This window comes from Oncorhynchus gorbuscha, linkage group LG26 (genome assembly GCF_021184085.1).
Source record: "Oncorhynchus gorbuscha isolate QuinsamMale2020 ecotype Even-year linkage group LG26, OgorEven_v1.0, whole genome shotgun sequence".
NCBI classification, from domain to species: domain Eukaryota; kingdom Metazoa; phylum Chordata; class Actinopteri; order Salmoniformes; family Salmonidae; genus Oncorhynchus; species Oncorhynchus gorbuscha.
Genome location: NC_060198.1, coordinates 4,991,399 through 5,007,827, shown reverse-complemented (window position 1 = coordinate 5,007,827; position 16,429 = coordinate 4,991,399). Strand labels below are relative to the sequence as shown.

The window sequence follows — 16,429 nt, the reverse complement described above, 5'->3', positions numbered from 1 at the left end:
CAAAAGAGAGATCAGGGTCCAGAGTAACGCCGAGGTCCTTCACAGTTTTATTTGAGACGACTGTACAACCATTAAGATTAATTGTCAGATTCAACAGAAGATCTCTTTGTTTCTTGGGACCTAGAACAAGCATCTCTGTTTTGTCCGAGTTTAATAGTAGAAAGTTTGCAGCCATCCACTTCCTTATGTCTGAAACACATGCTTCTAGCGAGGGCAATTTTGGTGCTTCACCATGTTTCATTGAAATGTACAGCTGTGTGTCATCCGCATAGCAGTGAAAGTTTACATTATGTTTTCGAATAACATCCCCAAGAGGTAAAATATATAGTGAAAACAATAGTGGTCCTAAAACAGAACCTTGAGGAACACCGAAATGTACAGTTGATTTGTCAGAGGACAAACCATTCACAGAGACAAACTGATATCTTTCCGACAGATAAGACCTAAACCAGGCCAGAACATGTCCGTGTAGACCAATTTGGGTTTCCAATCTCTCCAAAAGAATGTGGTGATCGATGGTATCAAAAGCAGCACTAAGGTCTAGGAGCACGAGGACAGATGCAGAGCCTCGGTCCGATGCCATCAAAATGTCATTTACCACCTTCACAAGTGCCGTCTCAGTGCTATGATGGGGTCTAAAACCAGACTGAAGCATTTCGTATACATTGTTTGTCTTCATGAATTGAAGTCATTGCAAATGTACGAAGCTGTTTCTCGGTCCGAGAACCGTCTAGAGCCACGTAACTCACCATGCACTATCGACCTGAGGTCTAGAACAGGATTCTAAAGTTTCGAACTCTAGGTCTGACGGTTCTTTTTTAGCTCGAACAAAGCTAACTATTGGAGGCACTGTCTGTCTCTACAAACCCCAATACGTCCCTCCTTCCAAGTTGTGTGTCTGTGATTTAGTTTTCCTTTGAAATTTTATGGGAAAAATGACTGATTTAGAGTTCATGGGGGTTGCCTAATCACACATATGAAGTTTTGGACAGATCTGACTTTTTTAACCCCTTGAAACAGCCCCTGAGACACCAATTAAGGCACTTCCGGTTGGCACAGGAAGCTATAAGTCAAGACATATCCTCACTGGGCTATGCTTTTACAGAATCCTGAGTTTTAAGTCCTTACGTTAAGAATTGACTGATTTACACAGGGTTGAATGCACTATGTCTATCAAACTGCAGGCAGGTAATGGAAAAACACTTTTAGGATGATTTGAACCACTTCCGGTTGGTCCAGGAAGCTTAGAATCAACACAGGTAGACCTCATACTGTCCTGATGGACTGTCATCAAAGACAGGTTCATACGGCATTCATAACCCATATAGACTTCAGGTTGAATTTAGGGGTGCAGGCAATGTATTCCTATGGGGAGAGAAGTCAATGCAAACTCTTTGAAGTAAACACCTTATTTTAACTATTAAGGGTTAATGCCACACGGTCAAGGTTAGGCTTGCATGGATCAGGAGGACCTTAGGAACGTACTTGAGGTCGAATTGTGCTTCTCACCCTAACGGTTCTCTCACTGTCACCCAAAAGCAAATGACGTTGTGGGGCAGGCTTCATTTTGGGCCTACTTTTCTAATGGTCGCTGCGCTCAGACCGAGCGAGCTACGGTCAAGCGGGATATCTCGTTGAACTCGGCACGGCCTAGAGATTATGTTTATGCCATTGCCTGCTCTCTGTGTCTTTGAGAACCGCACTTTTCACTCCATCCTTGCTGTGTGTGCGTGTGAGAGATTTTCTTTGACATCTGTTGGGAGAAATGACTGATTTACAGTTCATGATGGTTACCTAGTCACACATATGAAGTTTTGAAAAGATCTGACCTTTTTAACCCTTGGAAACTGCCACTGTGACACCATTTAAGGCACTTCCGGTTGGCACAGGAAGCTATAAATAAACTAATATCCTGATTGGGGTATGCCTTTACAGAATCCTGAGTTTTAAGTCTTTACGTTAAGAACGGAGTTATTTACAGAGGGTTTAGTGAGTGTGTGTTATTTCAGAAAATCATAGAAAATCACACAAATCTCGCAGAGCTCCGCAGCACACTTTAAAAAGATTCGTAAGACCACCCCGCAACTGGATCTGTAACCGTTGAAAAAAAAACACCTATCCGTGAACATCACCAATCTGTCATCGTACGATTTCTCTTAAATGACGATAGATAAATGGCTGGTTCTTTTTTTATTGACACCGGAGGCTCCTTGACTTTGACGTGAAGTGGAAAAATTATTTCTCTATTTTCATTTTGGACCTTTAATCCCAGAGAAATGGCCATAACTCAAAAACCGTTGAGGCCTAGACGCCATCTTGTTCGGGGCCAACTGCCCATTATGCCAAACCTACGCTCACCAAGTTTTGGCTTCAAAATATTTTCAGTTTTGGAGATAAGGCCACGTCGTGATTCGTGATGTTTTGTACAATTGCAATATGATTGCTTATGCCCTCTTGTGGGATTTTCCGGCACAGTGGAAAAATGACCAAAATTTGATTATTTTATAAAACGGACACCGAATGTCCGAAAAAGTTAGTGTATTGTCATGGTATGAGACAACATAAATAATACAATTTCAGTAAAGTAAAAAATACATGATATTATCCTAAATTGAGAGATGAATAAAGAATGTGTTATCACATTAACATCATCAAAAATCTTTCAGAGTGGACCTGTCTTCAGTATAGAATGACATGTATACAGATTATATTACAACTCTTTGTGTTTTGTCTTAATGACTGTTCTTTAGTAAATAGGAAACTCAACAGTGTGTTAGTCTGAGAAACATTAACTAGATAGTTGTTTTATGTTTGTGAAACCTTGAAATGAACACAATGAGAAGTGATTTTGTAACAACAGTTTTGAATGGGTAATTGTATCAAATATATATCATTGTATGTTTTAATTAGCGCTCATATAAACTTTTTTCATCACTGCCTTGTAAACCCATTCTTGTAAGTTGGAGCTACTGTACATGATTGTCTGGGGCTGCTGTACAGATTTGAGCACTTGCCAAGATGTTGACATTTCTGGGTATGTCTCACCTGTAATATAATAATAATAAAGATTATGATGATAATAATAATATTGTTATATTATTTTTATAATAATACAAATCTGTCAATCAACCATATGTATTTCTTAAAAGCCCTTTTTTTGCATCAGCAGTAGTCACAAAGCATTTTAGAGATACCCAGTCTAAAAATCTAAGACCCATCAATGCATATGTCAAAGCACAGTTTTACATTATAAAGGAAACCTTTTATAAACAATGGCAACACTGCCATGGTGAACTGAGCCTTGCTGTTGGAAAATGAAGTTAGTATCCGACTTTCGGTTGTCGCAGATGCACCTCTCCTGACTTTACTTCTTGACTTTGGTCTACAGTCAGTTGCTTTAGCCTTACCACTCAAACGAGCCCTACTGTATGTTTGCCTCTGAAAAATTAAAGACTCAGATCATCAAAAGCATAACATGAGTGTTTATTAATTGGTGTCTGTCTGAAATCAGAATTTGTCTAAGATGTTGCACTTTGTGCAAATGAAACTGTTATCCATCTAATGTTGCTATGCTGAATGAAACACACGGTTTTAAAGAAGGCATGTGTAAAATAATGGTGCCTAACTGCTCATTCAGCCTCTAATCTCAAATGAGCCAAGTGAATTTTGTACAAGCAATAATTTAAACCGATCAATGAAGTGCTAAGACAAAATGTGTTTCCTACTTTAGAGCAGGGGTGTCAAACTCATTCCATGGAGGGCCTAGTGTCTGTAGGTTTTTGTTTTTTCCTTTCATTTAAGACCAAGACAACTACTGTAGGTGAGGGGAGTAATTGGTGGACTTAATTCAGCCATCAAGTACAAGGAAGGAGTGAAAATCCGCAAACATTCGGCCCTCCGTGTAATGAGTTTGACACGTGCTTTAGAGTAAGGGCTGTCAAACCTGTCAGGATCTCAATTAGAGAATCAACCAGACCTGAGTAAATTTCTGCATTCCAAATCAACCCCTAGCTCCTACACCTACCACTTAGTCACTTATGGGCATTTGAAATGATCAGATAGGGTAAAGCAATATGTTAATTGCTTCTCCTTGCCTTCTGATAGGCTGGATGCAATTGTGGCCATATTGCTTATCCCTATTAAATCCTTGTGTTTAGATCAAGGTGTAGGATTTAGGGGTCAATTTGGAAATAGAAATTGAATGTAGTTCAGTGGCTGACAGCTGTCCTTAATTAGCCAACGACATTAGAAGCGTCTGGGATTCCTTTAAAAGGAGCAACCAAACATCTGGCAAATATAGTAAAAGGGATATTCTGGTAGGACGTATGCCTACCATTAGTTCTGAATACTGGTGAGGTTTTGAGGGCAAAATGGCTGTGATGATTGGGATCGCTTTCAGGTATGTTTTTAAGTATTGATTTAGTTTGTTTCCCTTGTCCTTCAGGTGTTACAGGTAGCTATGTTTATAACATACATTCTTTTTCCTGAAGAGTTTCTTGGCTTTGTTGCCTGCTAATTGGAGGGATAACGTGTTCTACATCAGAAGGTGAGTTCATTTCAAATAACAGCTACGCAGTTCCATAACCTTCAAAGGCTGGCATTTTACAGTTTATATTTTTTACCTAGGTGATTGGTCTCCTGCACTGGATTCTAATGCAGCATGGCTCTATGCAGGATCACTTCAGTCTCTAGGATATGGCAATTATAAGTCTCCAAAATCTCAACTGCAAGCGCAACAGAAACATCCGGCCGCCATCGGGCGGAAGGAACTGGCCCCCATGTCCCAGCAACCTCAGCAAGTGTGGCATCCAGCTCACATGCTGCAACAGAAGCAACCGCCCGCCGTGCCCCAGCAAGTGTGGCATCAAGCTCACATGCTGACGCATAAGCAACCGACCGCCGTGCCCCAGCAAGTGTGGCATCCAGCTCAAATGCCCCTGCAGCAGAAGGAACCGACCGCCGAGCCCCAGCAAGTTTGGCATCCCGCTCAAATGCCCCTGCAGCAGAAGCAACCGACCTCCGTGCCCCAGCAAGTGTGGCATCCAGCTCAAATGCCCCTGCAGCAGAAGCAACCGACCGCCGTGCCCCAGCAAGTGTGGCATCCAGCTCAAATGCCCCTGCAGCAGAAGCAACCGACCGCCGTGCCCCAGCAAGTGTGGCATCCAGCTCAAATGCCCCTGCAGCAGAAGCAACCGACCGCCGTGCCCCAGCAAGTGTGGCATCCAGCTCAAATGCCCCTGCAGCAGAAGCAACCGACCGCCGTGCCCCAGCAAGTGTGGCATCCAGCTCAAATACCACAGAAGCAACCGACCGCCGTGCCCCAGCAAGTATGGCATCCTTCTCAAATGCCCCTGCCAACAACCACTGTGCCCCAGCAAGTGTGGCATCCTAATCAAATGCTGCAAAAGAAACCGACCGCCGTGCCCCAGCAAGTGTGGCATCCAGCTCAAATGCCCCTGCAGCAGAAGGAACCGACCGCCGTGCCCCAGCAAGTGTGGCATCCAGCTCAAATGCCCCTGCAGCAGAAGGAACCGACCGCCGTGCCCCAGCAAGTGTGGCATCCAGCTCAAATGCCCCTGCAGCAGAAGGAACCGACTGCCGTGCCCCAGCAAGTGTGGCATCCTGCTCAAATGCACCAGAAGCAACCGACTGCCATGCCCCAGCAAGTGTGGAATCCATTTCACACACTGCAGAAGCAACCGACTGCCATGCCCCAGCAAGTGTGGAATCCATTTCACACACTGCAGAAGCAACCGACTGCCATGCCCCAGCAAGTGTGGAATCCATTTCACACACTGCAGAAGCAACCGACTGCCATGCCCCAGCAAGTGTGGAATCCATTTCACACACTGCAGAAGCAACCGACTGCCGTGCCCCAGCAAGTGTGGAATCCATTTCACACACTGCAGAAGCAACCGACCGCCGTGCCCCAGCAAGTGTGGCATCCAGCTCAAATGCACCAGAAGCAAACGACTGCCATGCCCCAGCTAGTGTGGAATCCATTTCACAAACTGCAGAAGCAACTGACCGCCGTGCCCCAGCAAGTGTTGCATCCTACGCAAATGCCGCTGCAGCAGAAGCAACCGACCGCTGTGCCTCAGCAAGTGTGGAATCCATTTCACACACTGCAGAAGCAACCGACCGCCTTTCCCCAGCAAGTGTTGCATCCTACTCAAATGCCCCTGCAGCAGAATCAACCGACCGCCGTGCCTCAGCAAGTGTGGAATCCATTTCACACACTGCAGAAGCAACCGACCGCCATGCCCCAGCAAGTGTGGCATCCTGCTCTAATGCCCCTGCAGCAGAAGCAACCGACCGCCGTGCCCCAGCAAGTGTGGAATCCATTTCATACACTAAAGAAGCAACCGACCACCGTGCTCCAGCAAGTGTGGCATCCTGCTCTAATGCCCCTGCTGCAGAAGCAACCGAACGCAGAGCCCCAGCTGCGGTGGCATCCTGCTCAGTTTCCCCAGCAGAAGCAACTAGCCCCTAAGCCTCTACTGCAGAAGGAACCAACCACCATAACCCAGCAACCTCAGCAGGTGTGGCATCCAGCTCAAATGTCCAAGAATCGAACATCCACTGAACCTCAGCAGCAGAAGCAACCATCCACCACGCACGCCCAGCAAGTGTGGCATCCTGCTCTAATGCCCCTGCAGCAGAAGCAACCGACCGCCGTGCCCCAGCAAGTGTGGAATCCATTTCATACACTGCAGAAGCAACCGACCACCGTGCCCCAGCAAGTGTGGCATCCTGCTCTAATGCCCCTGCAGCAGAAGCAACCGACCGCCGTGCCCCAGCTGGGGTGGCATCCTGCTCAGTTTCCCCAGCAGAAGCAACTAGCCCCTAAGCCTCTACTGCAGAAGGAACCAACCACCATAACCCAGCAACCTCAGCAGGTGTGGCATCCAGCTCAAATGTCCAACAATCGAACATCCACTGAACCTCAGCAGCAAAAGCAACCATCCACCACGCCCCAGCAAGCGTGGCATCCAGCTCAAATTCCCCTGAATCAGAAGCAACCGGCCCCTGAACCTCAGCAGAAGGAACTGACTGCCATGCCCCAGCAAATGTGGTATCGAGCTAAAATGCTCCAACAGGAGAATCATCTGGCCGCCATTGTCCAGCAGCCTCCGCTCGTGTGGCATCAATCTCCATTTCCCCAGCAGCAGAAGGAACTGGCCATCGAGCCCCAGCAGCAGAAGGAACTGGCCGTCGAGCCCCAGCAGCAGAAGGAACTGGCCGTCGAGCCCCAGCAGCAGAAGGAACTGGCCGTCGAGCCCCAGCAGCAGAAGGAACTGGCCGTCGAGCCCCAGCAGCCTGGCCAGCAGCAGAAGGAACTGGCCGTCGAGCCCCAGCAGCAGAAGGAACTGGCCGTCGAGCCCCAGCAGCAGAAGGAACTGGCCGAGCCCCAGAGCCCCAGCAGCAGAAGGAACTGGCCGTCGAGCCCCAGCAGCAGAAGGAACTGGCGAGCCCCAGCAGCAGAAGGAACTGGCCGTCGAGCCCCAGCAGCAGAAGGAACTGGCCGTCGAGCCCCAGCAGCAGAAGGAACTGGCCGTCGAGCCCCAGCAGCAGAAGGAACTGGCCGTCGAGCCCCAGCAGCAGAAGGAACTGGCCGTCGAGCCCCAGCAGCAGAAGGAACTGGCCGTCGAGCCCCAGCAGCAGAGGAACTGGCCGCCGAGCCCCAGCAAGTGAGGTATCCAGCTCAAATGGCCCAGCAACAACCCAACCCCATTCCTCAGCAATTTTGGCATGTAGCCCAAATTTCCCAGCAGCAACTGGCCCCAAATTCTCAGCAGAAGCACTACGAAAGCACTGAAGATGGTGCCTCTGGTAGTTCTCAGGCCAGCATTGTTGAACAGTCGGGTGTCATCCCAATCTCTTCCTACAGTTTCAAATCGCACTACAAGAATGGCAGAACTGGAGTCTCCCAAATCAGCTACACTCCTAGGGAGGCAATGCCTGTTGACAGTGGAAATGCTCCCAAGGACGGTAATGTTAGCATTGGTGCACCAAGCATATATCCAACACGAGTGAAGGATTCTGCAAGGTAATGGTTCACTTTAACCTGCTCTGAACTTTGCTCTCTGAATTTGAAGGCCTTTGTACCAACCATATATCTATCAACAGGGAAATATAATGGATTCATCCTCTAGAAGCTCTAATGGTGAGTATTGTTGTTGACATTTGTTACTTAACATTCTGTGTTGCTGACACTGTTTGCATTTCTTTCTGCTTTTTAGACCAGGAAGTTGCTGGTGTTCTTGCTACTCTAGTGTGATGGAATCAATAAACAATTTGACTTTAAAAAATGCCTTGTCTCTTTTGAAATGTTTCATGTCCATTGCTTGCTAATTGAGAACAGGTGGTGTGCAGTTAATTCTTTGGTGTTCTCATCTTTTACCTTTGCTACTGATTCAAAATAAAAGCTTGGGTCTACATAAGAGCATTTGTGATGGGGTGAGTTGTCAGACATTCCTCATATGTTCATACTTTAGATGTAGGCATGCATTGTATACAGTGAGACTGTCAGACAAATCCCTGATTAAGAGATCTGGGGAAGTGTACTAAAATGTCTGAAGCATTGAAGGGCCCTAAGAACACAGTGGCCTCCATTGTTTATTAAATGTAAGGGAATACCCCCCTGAAATGGACAAATGAATGGGAAGTCATTGGCATTGGACAAACCATATACACTGTGTCCGATCCCACCCGTTGATTTGTGCGCTCCACTGTGGTTTTTCATATTGCAAATGCAACCCAAGTCAACATCCAAAAGCAAAATTTGGATAAAATGATTTTGTCAAACTTATCACCCCTTAAAGTGCTTTCTGGACTGTTTTTTGAAATTCTTTCGATTGTTATGTCAATTACACATGTTTAAGAACTCTGAATATACTTGTCAAATTAACACTTTTTTCATTTTTTAACCCTTTCATGCGTGAGTTCCAAATATCTCTAACGGTCACCCCAGCATGAGTTTTTTTTTATGCACGTGATGTTAGAATGTTCTCTCCATTCCAGAATGTGATTGATACGTAATAGTACATTTGATCCGCGCTGCCCTCAAACTAAAGCACGCAGCCTGTTTATATTTATAGGTTGTTTTAACTTCAATTTCAAATGATTTTCAAACAAGTTTTTATTTTCTAAACAGTTTGAATGTAGGTGTGTTCCGCCTCATTCATTCACATAAAAATAGTCATTTTTACTTTTGCGGATAATTACATTTTTGGGACATTTCTGACACGGACAAAATTCCCCAAGCACTTCCCAATTGTTTGTGCAGTTCATGTCTGCAGACATTTGCTCATCTCCCGTCAGAACAGGATCTGCACACGTGTTCACATTTTCTATTCCACATTTCTATTGTAGCGTACTGTATGTATGGAGCATAATATATTTGTGTATATTCTTTATCACCGTGGACACGTGGTAACGTTACTCATTTTATAACCTTTATGGTGTTATAGTCAATCGTGCTTATGAAGCCACATTCTTCTATTAGCTCTGTAAAACAATGCTAAATGCGTCAGAAGTATTATCTTGTATTGCATTTTGAAGCTTCCATGGCCTTATGACTCTCAAGTGGTGCAGCGGTCAAAGGCACAGCACATCAGTACTAGAGGCGTCACTACAGACTCCCTGGTTCAAATCCAGGCTGCGTTTCCATCAAAGTGCCTTATTACGTTATAATAATAGTTTCCGTATGCCGCTGTAGATCATAATATATTCCTTATAACTGCGGACACGTGAGGTAACGTTACACATGTTATAACCTTTATGGTGTTATTGTCAATCATGCTTACCTAGCTACATTCTATTAGCTCTGTAAAACGATGCTAGTTGCGTCAAACTATTAGCATGTGTTGTATTTTGAAGCTACCCTGGCCTTATGACTTCCAAGTGGCGCAGCGGTCTATGGCACTACAGACACCCTGGTTCAAATCCAGGCTGTATCACAACTGGCTGTGATTGGGAGTCCCATAGTGCAGCGCACAATTGGCCCAGCGTTGTCCGAGTTTGGCCGGTGTAGGCCATCATTGTAAATAATATTTTGTTCTTAAATTACTTGTCTAGTTAAATAAATAAAAAATATGACCATGGTTTGTTTATTTGGTCTATTCAGCATAGCTCTGTTCTGCCCTGCCTTGCCCCCTTGTGGAGCTCAAAAGTTAGTTTCTTACTGTTATAACTCAAATCTGTGATTTTGTGAATGCAATAAACTATTTTTTTATAGCAGTGTTTATTATGTTACTTCTTTGTAGTATTGTTTTATTGCTATATCCTTATATTGTATTCTAATGAATAATTCCTCTTTATTCTGTACTTTCAGAAACCAGAAACATTATTTGCCAATATCATAACTGGAGCTGGACATCTTTGGAGCTGAAGAATGAGGACAGCTTTTGTATGCTAACGTACACTCCTTAACAGTTGTACTAGATGAAAACACAGCAAGAAAACACATGTACCAATATGTAATATTCATTTATTTTATTGCAGTACTGGTAGTTGGTACAACAACTTGTTTTACTAGAGGACAAAAGACTGAATATGCATAACCCATATTTAATATCCATGCAGTGACTGAACAACAACTGCATTTCCACCCCCATCTCTAAGGCATAGTATCATGGCTGGTCACCTGTCAAGTCACATGTCAGGTCAGTCACCTATTGCTGCAGATGTGCTCAATAATGCTTGAGCATGTGATACTCCTCAAAGCATGGTGAAATACATAGAGGTGTATCACAAGCTAGACACATGTATTTTGTCATCTTCCTCTGCTTACTTCTCCTGGCGCCAGACAGGCAGACTTTGCAATGCCTCCGTGTGCGACTACCGTGAGAAGCAGTTTGAGGGACTTTACAGGGAAAATGTCGTGCAGTGAGGCGTAGGGGATTGTCTACAGCAGGACGACCCCCAGTGGATGGGCGCCGAGGGGTGTGGTGCTCCTCCAGCAGCTCTCTCATGAGGTTCTCTCTGTATTTTTGGTAGGTAATTACTTTACCTATGAGGGAGTGGGGAGGATGAGGAAAGTTAGAGGATGATGAGGCAATGGGTAGGTGGGTGAGATATTGTCACTATACTTGCATAATGGATTTGTATGTGAACTGTACATCCAATTACAAAAATACCTTGTTCAGTAATCATCTCACCTGTTAGTTGGCGGTGAACTATGCTGCTGTTGAGGACAGCAGTGTCGATCAGATGGAAAAATATCTTCTTATACCACTTGTTCGTTTTCCGTGTGCATTCCACAAAGCTGTTTATCATGTCTGCCTTATCCACGGCCCCCATTTTGAGGTTATAATCAAGCACACAATCTGGTTTGATCTTTCTCTCTCCGGTCAGGTGGTCCACCTTCCCTGTGGCCGACATGGTTGCTGTATGGACAGTGGAGAGGACATGGACGTCTCGCTTGTCATGCCACTTTACTGCCAGCTGTTGACCGTTCTCCTGGAACTCCAGCTCCCCTCTCTGCATCTTCCTGCATCCGAATGCCGGCATCCCCTTCCGGTTCGACCTGACTGTGCCACAGGCCCCTGTGCTGTTGGAGAGCAGATGCTGGAAGAGTGTGGGACTGCTGTACCAATTGTCCACGTACAAAGTGTGTCCCTTGCCGAGATGAGGAGCCAGCATGGTCATCACCACGGACCCTGACACCCCAAGCCCCTCATAATGTTTGATGTCAGTGGTGGACCCTGTGTAAACTATAATATCCTGGACAAATCCTGTCTTCACGTCGCACATGACAAAGAACTTGACTCCAAACCTGTGCCTTTTGGAGGGAATATATTGACGGAACGCCAGCCTGCCTTTCCATAACATCAGGGACTCATCAATGCATAGGTCCTTGTATGGCACAAAGACCCGACCAAATGCTGATGTCAGGCTGGTAAGAACATTTCTTATTTTGTATAACGGGTCACTTAGGATGGCAGTAGCATTGTTGACAAAATGCAGGCATCGCAGCAGAACTAGGAAGCGATCTTGGGAAAAGAGGGAGGCAAAGAAGGGAGTTGCAAACATAGGATCTGTGCTCCAGTATTCTCTTAGGGAGTTCTTCTTTACTATTCCCATGAGAAGGACTGTCACCAGGAAGGTATACATTTCACTAATTGTGGTTGTCACCCATTTAGCGAGTTTCCCCCTCACTCCTGGCTCTCTCTTCTCCTGTAGCTCTAAGGCATAGTGATTGGTCTCCTCAACTATCTCTCCCACCAGCTCCTCTGTGAGAAACAACTTGAAGCACTCTGCCTCAGTTGGAAATGGCAAGGGGAATTGCACTCCAGACTGGGACTCGTCAAAGCAGACAGCAGGGCCAGGTGGGGTGAAATGACTGATGGCCTTCCAGCTACCACAGAACTCCTGTAATTCATCCACTGTGGGTCTGCCTCCATCACCACCAGCATCTTCAAAGGGACCTGGTACTTCCTCAGTTGACAAGGGAAATTCAGATTCAGGGTTCTCAATGGCGACAAGGTTGAGGGGCAGCTCCTCACTGTCACTGTCAGAATCTGATTCCTGACTTTCATACTCAGACTCATTGTCAGAATTTTAAAAAATATCCAGAATTTCCACATTTGTGAGTTGTCTCCTTTTGAAAGACATTGTTAATGCTACAGCTTAGCTCACTAGCTACATACATAAACAACAACACTGAATGGCGCAGAGTGGGAGGTTACGTGGTTGACTGCCGGCACGCGCCACTTGTATCAATAAATCACTATCAGAAAATGTTTTGTGGTAATTATTTGTGTATTTACGATTTTAATCACATGTTTTCAATTCTAGGTGACAACTCATGCATTCCGATTCTTGCACAGTGTCACGCCTTTGTCATTGTATCTTGTGTTTTTGTTATATGTTTGGGTAGGCCAGGGTGTGACATGGGTTTATATGTTGTATTTCGTATTGGGGTTGTATTAATTGGGAGTGTGTATTATTAGGGGTGTGTCTAGTTAGGCTTGGCTGCCTGAGGCGATTCCTAATTGGAGTCAGCTGATTCTAGTTGTCTCGGATTGGGAACCGTATTTAGGCAGCCTGAGTGCGCGTTGTATTTCGTGGGCGATTGTACCTGTCTTACTGTTAGTCACCAGATAGGCTGTATTTGTTTCACTCGTTTGTTGTTTTCGTATTTTCAGTTATCTCATGTACCGCATTATTCTTCATTAAAAGTCATGAGTAACCTACACGCTGCATTTCGGTCTGACTTTCTTCAAACAGCAGACGAATATCATTACAGAATCGCCCACCACGATTCACAGACCGAGCGGCGTGTGAACTGGCAGGAGCTAAAGGAGGACGATATGGACGGCAGAAGCAGGGATTATACGACGTGGGAAGAAATCGACAGGTGGGCGTCCGACCCAGAGCGAGTGCAAGAGCCCGCCTGGGATTCCCTACAGCAATGCGAAGAGGGCTATACACGGATGGAATCGAAAAGGAGAGCACGGCTATACAGAGCGAAAACCGTAGGTAACGGGGGAAAGCGCAGAGAGAGAGTGGCAGAGTCAGGAGTCAGACCTGAGCCTACTCTCCCTGTTAATTGTGAGGAGCAGCAATATGAGGACTTCTGGTCTTGGGAGATGATATTAGACGGAAAAGGACCCTGGGCGCAGCCGGGAAAATATCGCCGTCCCAAGGAGGAAATAGAAGTAGCTAATGCGGAGAGGCGTGAGTATGAGGAGGCAGCACTGCGACGCGGTTGGAAACCGGAAAGTCACCCCAAAAAATTTATTGGGGGGGGCTAAAAGGGAGAATAGTTATGCCAGGTAGGAAACCTGTGCATACTCCCTGTGCTCACCGTTGGGCTAGAGAGACCGGGCAGGCACCGTGTTATGCTATGGAGCGCACGGTGTTTCCAGTGCGGGTGCAGAGCCAGCTGCGACTCATACCAGCCCTTCCTATTGGCCGGGCTAGAGTGGGCATCGAGCCAGGTAAGCTTGGGCAGGCTCGGTGCTCAAGAGCTCCAGTGCGCCTGCACGGTCCGGTCTATCCAGAGCCACCTATACACACCAGTCCTCCGGTAAGCAGCTCCCCGCACCAGGCTTCCTGTGCCTGTCCTCGCGCCAGTACCACCAGTTCCAGCACCACGCACCAGTCCTCCAGTGCGCCTCGCCTGTTCAGCGCAGCCAGTGCTTTTCTCCCCTCCTGCGCTGCCGGAGTCTCCCGCTTGTTTAGCGCAACCAGAGCTGTTCTCTTCTCCTGCGCTATCGGAGTCTCTCGCCTGTTTAGCGCAGCCAGAGCCTTTCTCCTCTCCTGCGCTGCCGGAGTCTCCTGTGTCCAGCGCCACCAGTGCTCCCAGTCGGCCCAGCGCGTCCAGTGCGCCTCACCTGTTCAGCGCAGCCAGAGCCTTTCTCCTCTCCTGCGCTGCCGGAGTCTCCTGTCTGCCCAGCGCCGCCAGTCGGCCCAGCGTCACCAGTCTGCCAGGATCCGCCAGAAGTGCCAGTCTGCCAGGATCCGCCAGAAGTGCCAGTCTACCAAGATCTTCTAGATCGGCCAGACAACCTTAATCATCCAGGTCCACCAGCCAGCCAGGATTTACCGGAGCCTACTACCTGCCTGAGCTTCCACTCAGTACTGAGCTTCCTCTCTGTACTGGGCTCCCTTTCAGTACTGAGCTTCCTCTCAGTACTGAGCTTCCTCTCACTACCGAGCTTCCTCTCAGTACCGAGCTTCCCCTCAGTACCGGGCTTCCCCTCAGTACCGGGCTTCCCCTCAGTACCGGGCTTCCCCTCAGTACCGGGCTTCCCCTCAGTACCGGGCTTCCCCTCAGTGCCGGGCTGCTTCCCCTCAGTACCGGGCTGCTTCGGTCCCGGGCTGCCCCTCTGTCCCGGGCTGCCCCTCTGTCCCGGGCTGCCCCTCTGTCCCGGGCTGCCCCTCTGTCCCGGGCTGCCCCTCTGTCCCGGGCTGCCCCCTCTGTCCCGAGCTGCCCCTCTGTCCCAAGCTGCCCCTCAGTTATGTGGGGATCAGGGTGAGGACTATTAGGCCATGGTCGGCGGAGAAGGTGGATTATCCTAGGACGCGAAGGGGAAGAACTAGGACATTTATGGAGTGGGGTCCACGTCCTGAGCCAGAACCGCCACCATGGACAGACGCCCACCCGGACCCTCCCTATGCTCTTGAGGTGCGTCCCGGAGTCCGCACCTTAGGGGGGGGTTCTGTCACGCCTTGGTCATTGTATCTTGTGTTTTTGTTATATGTTTGGGTAGGCCAGGGTGTGACATGGGTTTATATGTTGTATTTCGTATTGGGGTTGTATTAATTGGGAGGTGTATTATTAGGGGTGTGTCTAGTTAGGCTTGGCTGCCTGAGGCGATTCCTAATTGGAGTCAGCTGATTCTAGTTGTCTCGGATTGGGAACCGTATTTAGGCAGCCTGAGTGCACGTTGTATTTCGTGGGCGATTGTACCTGTCTTAGTGTTAGTCACCAGATAGGCTGTATTTGTTTCACTCGTTTGTTGTTTTCGTATTTTCAGTTATCTCATGTACCGCATTATTCTTCATTAAAAGTCATGAGTAACCTACACGCTGCATTTCAGTCTGACTTTCTTCAAACAGCAGACGAATATCATTACACACAGATTGTAATGGGCACATATTATGTGTGTAAAATACTTTTTTGAAGGTTGTACTGATTATGATGAGCTAAGCTAATTCCAGCTGTGTAGCCATGTTTGTTGACATACAATGCATTCTGGGATTCACGTCTGTTTGACCAAAGATGTTATAACAAAATGAGGTGAGTAAGAGTTCACAAATTTTTTGAGGACTTCCGGAAATTAAAATGGTGGGATGTGAACGACGGTAGATGACACACCCCTTCAACATGCATACTACAAACAGACCAAACTCATCTCGTCTTTTATTATCTTCGGTTTCTGTGAATAAAAAATGCATGGCTATAAAGTGTTTTACCTAGTTATTTCGATCAATGGTGAGCTCACTCACCCTTGATGTGATTAATTATATACAGTAAATGCTATTAGCTAATTCATATTGTAGTTTACATCAGCCGAGAGTTAGAAAATATGACTGCTTGTGTTGGGTCAATCTTTCCTCAGCGCTAGGACAAATGTAACCTACATTTTTCCGGTTAGGATGATTGTGTTATGCTATATCTTCTTCTGTGAATATCTGAACAATGCATCCAAAAATAAACTGCTGACATTCTGGACATAACTTTGTAAGGACTGTGTTTGTGTAAATAGTTTCTGAAAAAAGTGTGGCCAGCTCAAACGCTGATTGTTGCGTCATTCGAAACTGCCGTTCTCAACGAGCATTCTAAATGAGTGTTCTAAACACACGGGTGTGATCGTACGCTTCAGGGACCACTGTAGAACGATCACACCCGTGTGATGGTACGTGTGAAAGGGTTAAACTTTCGCATAAGGCATATGTGTTGTCCATTTGCAATAGG

At 46.6% G+C, this 16,429-nt stretch overlaps 1 protein-coding gene and 1 long non-coding RNA gene across 2 annotated transcripts in view; both read left to right on the top strand.

The window, feature by feature from the left end:
• Nucleotides 1–16,429, top strand: part of LOC124015209 (putative mediator of RNA polymerase II transcription subunit 26) — a 49,580-nt gene that overhangs the window by 8,379 nt on the left and 24,772 nt on the right. Inside the window, exon 4 of the mRNA XM_046330250.1 lies at nt 5,883–7,265. Within this exon, the coding sequence (XP_046186206.1) occupies nt 5,883–7,265 (1,383 nt within the window). The remainder of the gene's footprint in view (nt 1–5,882; nt 7,266–16,429) is intronic.
• Nucleotides 7,649–8,312, top strand: LOC124015213. Its single transcript, XR_006835110.1, has 3 exons — nt 7,649–8,050; nt 8,131–8,167; nt 8,244–8,312. It is a non-coding gene; the product is annotated as an uncharacterized LOC124015213 (long non-coding RNA).